This window comes from Lepidothrix coronata, unplaced genomic scaffold, assembly GCF_001604755.1.
Source record: "Lepidothrix coronata isolate B3197 unplaced genomic scaffold, Lepidothrix_coronata-1.0 Scaffold107, whole genome shotgun sequence".
Taxonomy (NCBI): domain Eukaryota; kingdom Metazoa; phylum Chordata; class Aves; order Passeriformes; family Pipridae; genus Lepidothrix; species Lepidothrix coronata.
The window spans coordinates 3,205,240-3,214,876 of record NW_016690287.1 but is presented as its reverse complement, the minus strand read 5'-3'; the positions used below and the strand labels follow the sequence as shown (position 1 = coordinate 3,214,876).

Below are 9,637 nucleotides of genomic sequence, written 5' to 3'. Positions count from 1 at the left end.
TCTCTATTATGAATTATTTAAAAAAATTTCTTGTAATTTGATCATTAGATTGACTGTTTTGGACGTTAAAGGTTTCTGCTTCTCATTTGAGTTGTAATCTGAATCCACCACAGTGTTTGAAGTTACTTGTTTTACTTATGCACTATATTGGATTTACAGTAGGGTGATTAATTTAAATCAGGTTTTATATTTTCTGCCTACACATATAAGAAAAAAGAGCAAAAAAATCTACTTAAAATGATAATAAGTGATGTCTTGATGTATACTCACAGAAGCTTAGATGTTAAACAACAGCTAAAATGTTTCAATTACCTCATAAACACAAACAGAAACTGCAAGTGTTCAGGGCCATAGAAAATAACCTGTTTATTTTCTTCATTATGCAAGTTTCAGTCAAAAAATAAACTAGACCTTTTATTTGATTAAAATTATGCCCTTCATTGATTAAAATAATGTCCTTCAAATTTACTGTGATTTATCATAAGATTATGTAATTACAGGATTTAATAAATAAAGGACAAGTTGGCTGAGAGACCTCTGTAGATAATGCCACTTTTCAGACATTAGTTTGGAGTTTTCTTTCACCTACTGAACTAAGATTACACCTAGATATTAAAAAATATTTTTAGTTCAAGAAGAAGCCCTATAAAAGAAGGAAATACAAATTTAATTTTGTTTCCAGAAGTGAATTTGAGATTCCTTATTTAGAATACATTTTTTTAAAAAAGAAATTTGGTTCTTTTTAATGTGGAAAATGATCTACTGATTGTCCTGTAAGCAATATCTAATGAATAGTTTCAAAAAACTCCCTAAGTCTCACACTGATACCTAACAAGAGATTTTTCACTCTCATTTTCTGTACCAGGTATCAATTTGGCAAACTGCATTTTTTAAAAACACTTCCAAACATACCTGGAAATAGAAACCTGTAATGAAAATACTGGAAAACCTTATACTGTTTTGGTAGAACTCGGGTGCTGTAATCACATCTAAAGCACATTAAATATGTGACATTTGTAATTCCTCACGCAGGAAGTGCCCCATGGTAACACAGCGTGACAGTTGTGTCTTGCCACTGTAGAGATCATGCCATTTTTTTCCTGGTTGGTAAGTAAATAGAGGGCTTCATCTCTTTATTATCCTCAGCTGCTCCTTAAATTATATGCCTGTCCACTGTATAATGCCATGGAAACTTTGTTCGTGGAAAATCAGTTGTAAGCAGCATTATCTCATTAAGAATTCATTAATACTATGGCCATGTTAATGCTGAATAATTTCTTTATTAATGGATGGCTGCCTGCTATTTGTATCTTCTGTCAGATACAGTCTTTAATACAGGTCAAATACATTACTACTGTTTTTGAAGTGTGCTAAAGTTCTATATTTGTTCTTGCTGTTTCTTACAGAAAATGTAGAATCAAACTTGGCACTGGCCTTAAAAAATGAGAGGTTTTCAGAACACTGTATTTTTCATGGGTGAAAATGAAACAGAAAAAGAGAGTCATTGATCACGCACGGAATATGAAGTTATGAACTCTGAGAGGCAAGTTGCAAACAGAATAACCTAATGCAAATATTAGCAGCTTTAGCTGCGTCATTTTTTCAACATAACTGCCACATGTGTAGTGTAGGGTTTATTGAGAACTGTGGTGCCAAGCATCAAATCAGACTGTCATGCAAGTAGGTTACTGTGTTGCTTTTGTTTCTTGAGCAATAGTGCCATCAGGTTTGTTTTTCATGAAACTGAATGTGTCACAAAAGTTGCTGAGCGAACTACAGAATTGCACGTGTTTTTGTACCTACTCTATTTTTACGACTTTTTAAAATTGTCCTTGTAATGGTTTCAAATGGCTTTATTGCTGTTGCTTGCTTCTGCTTTATATCGGTGTTGTTGAATTTTTTACAAATGTGTGTTTCTGAACAGACTGGGTGAAAGCTTTCCATTTTTAGCGTCTGCAGTTGCTTTTACTTACATTTCACGAGACTGGACAACAGAGAGCAGCTAGGGGATTCAGAGGGAATTTCAGCAATTTCTCCTCATCCTGAGCAGCTTTCGAAAAGCAGGAAGAATACTTCAGCCTTAATGCAAAACCAAGCAGTGATGCTTTTCTGAAGTATTTATTTAGTACCGGCATCCCTGGGCAGTACTGGCATCACTGTTCCAGTGCTGTGCCACTCGAGCGGCCGCTGAGCTGGGGGAGGTCTCTTGTCCCTCGGCCGGGAAGGGACAGGAGACAAGTCTCTTGTTCCGTGCCGGGAAGCGGCCCAGGGCGGCGCTGAGTTTCACTTTCTGTCCTCTCTCCCGGCCGAGCGGGAAATGAAAACTGCGGGGCGGGCGCTGCCGCCGCCTGACGCAGCCCGAGCGGCGGGACAGCCCAGCTCCGCCCCGCTGCCCTGCCGGCTCCCGCTGCCCTGCCGGCTCTCGCTGCCCTCCCGGATCCCGCAGCCCTGCCGGCTCCTGCTGCCCTCCCGGCTCCTCCGGGTGAGCGGCTCCTCCGCGCCGCTCCGGTGCGGGCAGGCGCGTTTTCCGAGCCCCCGCTGCCCCCTTTGTCAGCAGGTGAACGCGAGGTCCAGCCGAGGCTCGAAGCGCTGCTGGGTCCTGCGGTAGTTGGTAAGAAGCCTTTTTGCTGGTCTGTGAGATAGGTCGAGGCAGAGGTGCGGTGTGCCGGGAGGGAAGGTAATAAAAAGAGGGAAATAAGGGAGAGTGGTTCGACAACAGGGTGGGAAGTCTCCTTTCAGTCGCATCCCGGAGAAGTGTGGAGGTGATGCGCTCTTAGGTACTTCTCCTTGAGGATGGGTCATCACATTGAGTCTCTGCTGGAGCCCTTCGAGAAGCATCTCGGGCATCACAGAGTCATAATATCATAGAATGGTTTGGGTTGGAAGGGGACCTTGAAGATACCCAGTTCCAGCCCCTCTCCCATGGGCGGGGACACCTTCCACTAGACCATGTTGCTCAGAGCCTCATCCAACCTGGCCTTCCCACCTGCAGCCCACCACCCACCCCAGCACCATCTGCGCCCCAAGATGCCCGTGAGGGGAAAGGAGACGATGATGGTGGGGAAGGGGTGACCAGGGGCAGAGATGGGGCTACTCCTCAGGCACAGGGGCACTTTGAGGCACAGGGCGTGAAGGCACCAGTGGGGGTTTGTTGTGAGAAGCCAGTGTCTTGGGAGGGCAGATGGACTGTGGAGCAGTCCAGGATGAGAGGGAGGATGATGGGCTTGGCTGAGGAAGAGCAAGTGAGAGGGTTAGATGATTACAGGATGCCCAGTGCTAGTGGAGTTGCTTGGTGCAGCCAAGCCACATACTTGAGGGTACTAAGTCCTACCCCTGACCTGCAAAAAAACCTGAGAAGTAACCCTGCTCCTCTGGTGAGACAGGAGAAATTGGGAGCAGGAGGGGAGCCTACTCCTCAGTTCCTCAGCTCACTCACCAGTTTTTTTATACACTTGTGCAAGGGAAAGACGGTCAAGTGCAAATCTTCAGAATGCTTTATTGCTGACAGCCAGATAAAGTGAGGCAGTTCCATGCCAGGGTTGGGAAACTGTATTCGTGTCCCTGCTCCAGTACCTGGGTTCTTGCTAGAGGTACCTGGGGGAGTTTCATTGAACTAGAAACCCAAGTCCTCCTCTCTCTGTATCCTCCTGCATCTTCAGCCCTAGTATTTTTCTACCTATTTCTCAAGTCACCCAAAACCCTGAGTTTACTCATTAATCCTACCCTTAATTAATCCTACTTTTGTCTTATCCTGACAAAAGTAATGTCTTGCTAGTTCGCTTCATCCCTGCTACATCCCCAGCTATTTTTTTGCCACCTCTGCACTGCCTGTCCCTCTGCTTTCTGTCTTCTTTGACATCCCCACTGACTGTGAGCATTCCTTACCTTTTGGCTAAGGCCAACCAGCTAAACCCAGTGGTTCTCATGGTACAGGCCCAGATGGGCTCCCACACCAGCTGGGCTTTCAGAAACCTGAATGCACTGTTAAATCAATTCCAGGGAAGGCGGCAGTGTGTGTTCAGACTCTGTTTTACCAAGGAAGAAATCAAATAAAATTTCTCTTTTCCTCCATAGCTGTTCTAATCACTGGATTTTGGGTATATAAAAAGCAATATTCTTGAATCTGTCTTTGTCAGAGTTGGGGATTTTTTTCCCCTAATAAACTTCTCAGCAAATTCGACAGTTTTTATTGAATCTGAGTATATGACAGAGTTCAAAAATAATCTTCAAAAGTACAGTTGGAAATAATTATACTTAAGCTTAAAGGTAATAATTGGGAAAAAAAATCCATTTCTAGTTTGTCTGCCTCAGTCTTCAGAAGCTTTGATATTTGACATTATTAGGCACAGTTAACCTGAAAACATGCTTTTAAAACAAAGATTTTCTTTTTGTGAGAGGCAGAATCAGGATATTTTGCTTATTTCCCTTCCTTGGTATCTTTTCTTCATTCTTTCAGCACCTGGCCTTCGGCTGATTTTATGTGCTGTTTAATATTTTTAAAATAATAATATCTGAGCGTTTGTTTTGTGGGTCCCCCCTCCTCACCTGTGAATGCTTCCCTAAGCATATCCACTTTTTTCTAATTCTGTTCTTTGTGTTGGAGGTGGGCTTATAAAAAGTTTCAATTTTGTATAGTTGCATTTGAACATTTATCATATTGTTTTGCTCGTGTATTTTTACTTTGGTTTAGTAGTCAGTAGCTGAGTCACAGGAGAATGTCTCAGAGTAATGGTCTGTCGACAGTCAAGGTATTATAATGGTTCCCTTGTGCAATTGCCTGTGATCACTTGAAGGAACAGAAAAAGAAACTGATATTTCAGTTCTTAAATGTCTTTCAAAAATTGCAGTCCAAAGTGCCACAGTAGAGCTGTGAATAAGGCACTTAAAAACAGTGCAGGGAGCCCAGCACAGAAACCAAACATGCTTATCAGGTCAAAAGGCTAAAAAAAGGTGAAATTTGCCCTTTTGAATACTTGGGGTACTTCGGGTGATAAAATGTTGCTTTTACTAAACATTGGAGTTTTGCAACATCTGCCATTGGGATAATTTTAATCATCTTATTTATGAAATCTCCTTGAATAGGGATATCTGGAGTTCTCTAGTTAGATGGAGCTGTTTCTGTGGAACTGAAGGTTCATTTATTTATATAGCCTCGAGAGGAAGACAGGATGAGCAATTGCCCTTAAACTCTGTTACCTTGCACAGCTACAATATCCATGTTATTCAAATACACCAAATGCTGTTGCAGTAATCTTGCTTACTTTATTGATATTCCAGACCAGACTGGACGGGGCCCTGAGCAACCTTGATCTACTGGGTGGCATCCCTGCCTGTAGCAGGAGGGTTGGAACTAGATTAAGGTCCCTCCTAACCCAAACCATTCTGTGATTTCACCTTTTTCGTAATGAAAATATCACAGACAAATCCGGTGGTTTTGGATGCTCCCACTCTTTCTGATCTTGCTGTGTCTCTCTGCCGTCCTTCTGTCTTTTCACAATATTGTAGATGGGGCAAAACAGTGGACATCAAGAAAGAGACAAGAAACCAGAGCTGGCACTAAGTGAGACCATGGAGGCAGAAGCTGAAGTACAAAGTAATAAAGATGAAGCCAAAGAGCTGAAGGCCAAGGAACGGAGGCTGACATCAGTCTTTGGTGTGGCAGACTTAAAAAATGGTAATAATATTTTGTCTGTTCTTAGCTCTAATATTTTCTGTTTCTAGTGGCTGCTGTTCTATATTCTGTCCTCGGGCTTCATTTTCTCCTATTCCTTACTTCTTCACTGAGGAATATGCAGATGATTATTATTTTATCCTGCCAAATAAACATTTTAGGGGAATGGATTGCATGAGGATCTCATAGCTTTTTCCCATGTAAGTCCTCAAATTGGCCATTGCAGCCCAAAAGGTCTAGATGGTGGCTCTGTCTCTTTCCAAACAAAGCCAGCATTGATTCTGGGTTTACTAAACCATGAACTAGGCCCACCCTTACTGACTGTATGTATTTCAGAGGTGTTCTGGGTTTCCATTCTGTGTCCTCTCTCTCTTTGGTGATGACTTCAGAAGCAAAATTTCTAATTTCTGACCAGGGTTGCTTATACTGCAGTGGGGTGTAGCGACCGAGGCACGGACACCCTCGCTGGTCAGCAAGAGGATCGTTTATTATTTATTTCAAGCCTCTATTTATAGAGGAACTAGTTTCGTTTCTGGTCTGTTAGCTAAGCCTCTTCAACCTATCAACAAGTAATAGTAATACTTGGCCCTATAAAATTACAGTGTGCATATTTCTACCTGCTAAACAACTAACGTCCATCTTTGCGGCTATCAGCTTTCAACACGCTTTCTTTTCTTCAATCATCTTCTTGTTCTGGGTCATGCCACCTTTGGCTCCATGCACCTTGTAGACGCTTCCTCCCACCTTCTGCCACATTCTCTTCCATTCTGGCAATGTCCACTGCTTCGTTAACCCTTTGTGTGCTTGCTTTGGTCACGATCCTACACAGTGGGGCACAGAACATGCCACCTTTTTAGATGCAGGAGCAGCTGTGACTTGCTTCTTCTCTCAGGATAGTTCCTTCCTTTGAAACTGGAAAAAAACATACCAGAGACAGGCTGAAGGACAAACTTGAATCCTGTGTGATGGACAGCTAGGATCTGGTCCCATATGGAACTCTTCATTTTTTTGTTAGGCTTTGCTGTGTAAAAGGCTAAATAAAAGTCCTCGTACAGGCAGCCTTTGCCTCCTGTGGTTTTATTTTCTGTTTAGGTGTTTCAGGTGGTTTCAGAGGACTGAAAATAGAGGAACTGGGAGAAATCTGAGTATCATTATCCAGGCTTACTGGGTTTTTCCTGTCAATTGCCAAACAAAACTAAAAGCTATCTACTTGAGCAACAGAAGAATAGATTGAACACTTTTTCGTGTCTGACCAAGATGCTCAGCCTATACCACTGAATGACAAGAGGAGTTTGCCACTTTCAAATAATTTTCACTTTCTTTTCCTGTACCTATCTCCAGGCCTCACTTCCTCTTTTTCTATTCCTACAGGAGCTATTGGACTGTATAACCTTGGACAGAGCTGCTGTCTGAACTCTCTGCTCCAAGTGTTCCTCATGAATATACACTTCACAGGGATACTTCGAAGGTACCACTTGTTTGAACTACCAGAGATACTTCCATTGTTGCTTTGTTGCCTCCCCCTCTTTTTTATATGGGATGTACATTTGAAGGATTAGATCATTGAGGTGCTATCAAAGGTGCTTTCAGCTCCCTCAGCAAGGTCTCTGCCTTATGTCTGTCGTACATAGTCTAGGGCCTGCAAAAGTAGAAGTTGCAGTATTCTGACTTGTTAGTCATCTCTGATTCATGTGCCCTTTGCACACCAGTAAGCTGCAGTCCTGAACTGAGTCTTTATGACTTGTATCTCTCTTTCCCAAAAGAGGATATGATTTTATTCCAGGTTTACTCATAGGCCATTTTTAAAAAGGATGTGTTGTGCCTAACCATTTCCACTATTAATTTTGTAACTTTAAGCATGTAAACATAAACATTTGGTAATCCCCAGCCTCTGGCCCCTGATTGCTCTGGTTAGCACCTCATAGAGAAGACTGATAATGTTGTTGCAGATCAAGAATACATAGCTTTACTTTGTCTTGCTTGACTGTTCTCCCTGGTTGTTTGTGAGGAGGATTTGGGCTTCTGTCTCCCTACCAGCTACAATAAGAACTGGTTTTATTTGTTTTCAGTTTACTCAGTTCACTGCAGCTTTAAACATCTAAGTGGATCATTCCTATTCAGTTCTTTCTCTACATTTCTTGGATGCTCACTACTGTGCAGAGGAGAAAGATGTTACAGACATGCAGAGATGAGAAGTGTCATGAATGGGCAAAGCTAAATAATGTAGACAGTAGGTTATCATGGTTATTTGAAGAAAGACTTAGAAAAACCTGTGGACTGCAATAAATTTAGGGAGGATAAAGAGCTTTTCATTTGGCATATAGTTGAAATACAAGCATTATGATTTATGTGCCCATGGAATTTTGAGGGTATGTTGAGCATGAGGACATGAATCAGTGGGAGGGAAGAACAGCTCTGAAACTGGCTGTAACTAATGTTATTTCTAGAGCCCAGAAAGCACTTGAGGTCCTGCTTGGCTTGTCCCTTACTGAGGAACAGGCCGACTTAACATTGTGGCCTTTCACTTTGGAACTTTCATCCTGCACTGTGGGGTGAGCTAGTGCAGGTGACTGCTTCCCCTTTTTCCTTCTTTTGCTGAAAATATACCCATTCTGGTTCCTCTTGAGTTGCTAGCTGGGCTACTTACCTCTGCTCCTTCAGGTGTGATGTCTGTCCATTGTACCCCTTGATGACCATCCGTGTTGCTTCTTCCCTTTGTAGGATCACAGTGCCACCGTGTGCCGCACAGAGGAGGAGCAATGTCCCGTACCAAATGCTCCTGCTGCTGGAGGAGATGCAGCGTGGCAAGCGCAAAGCTGTTCGCCCCACGGAACTCGCTTGCTGCCTTTCAGCACACAGAGTGGAATGTAAGCAGCGCTGCCTCATGCCCACCTCTGCCTGCAAACCGGGGTGTTGATTACCCAGCACTAACAAGTGCAGACTCCAGCGTCTGCATTCAGAAATGTCAGGAGTTAGGTACATAATGATGTAGTGCTCTTTATAGCTGCTCCCCACCTGTGAGTGTGATGCTGTGTATTGCTCATGAAGAGGGGGGAAAAAAACCCTGTTGTATATCCTTGCTGATGTCCAAAGGGAGAGCAATCTATCAGACTGCTGGAAGACTCAGCTACAGACACTGACCAAGTGGAAAGGGCTGTGCAGGGCTGAGAAGACAGCTTAGAGCTTAATTTGTCTTGCTGTACTGGCATCATAATAGTGAAATAGCTGCTGTTACTTGTTAGAAGAAAGTGATAGTGTGGAAAAGATAAGTTCACACAGATCCCCAAGGATAGAAACTATATACTTCCTGTTCCTTTTTATAAGGACAGAGAAGAATTTGCTGTCTTAATCTCCCAACTGGTCAAAGTCCCAAAGCAGAGAGAGATTGTTGAATGCATGGGTGACTGGTGACAGTAAGATTCTGGGAGTCTATGTGTACAAATACACAGGGTGTATCCAAATGTCCTGATCTTTATTGTATGATCATAGAATCAGCTGGGTTGGAAGGGACTTCTGAGATCATCAAGTCCAACCCTTGATCTACTACCACTGTGGTTACCAGGCCATGGCACTTAAGTGCCACATCCAGTCTCATCTTAAAAACCTCCAGGGACAGAGAATCCACCACTTCCCTGGGCAGCCCATTCCAATGCCTGATTTCCCTTTCTGCAAAGAATTTCTTTCTAATATCCAACCTAAACCTGCCCTGGCACAGCTTAAGACTGAGCCCTCTTGTCTTGCTGATAGTTGCCTGGGAGAAGAAACCCACGCCCACCTGGCTACAACCTCCTTTCAGGGAGTTGTAGAGAGTGATGAGGTCTCCCCTGAGCCTCCTCTTCTCCAGGCTGAACAACCCCAGCTCCCTCAGCCTCTCCTCATAGGACTTGTGCTCCAGTCCCTTCCCCAGCCTTGTTGCTCTTCTCTGGACCTGCTCCAGCCCCTCCATGTCCTTCCTGAACTGAGGGG

General features: G+C 43.3%; 1 protein-coding gene across 1 annotated transcript in view; it reads left to right on the top strand.

Annotated features, from left to right (window-relative positions):
* Positions 1 to 2,472: 2,472 nt before the first annotated feature.
* LOC108501726 (ubl carboxyl-terminal hydrolase 18-like) overlaps positions 2,473 to 9,637 on the top strand; it is a 14,128-nt gene continuing 6,963 nt past the window's right edge. Inside the window, exons 1-4 of the mRNA XM_017823917.1 lie at positions 2,473 to 2,611; positions 5,498 to 5,674; positions 7,043 to 7,139; positions 8,393 to 8,581. Of these exons, the coding sequence (XP_017679406.1) occupies positions 5,506 to 5,674; positions 7,043 to 7,139; positions 8,393 to 8,581 (455 nt within the window). The 5' untranslated portion in view covers positions 2,473 to 2,611; positions 5,498 to 5,505. The remainder of the gene's footprint in view (positions 2,612 to 5,497; positions 5,675 to 7,042; positions 7,140 to 8,392; positions 8,582 to 9,637) is intronic.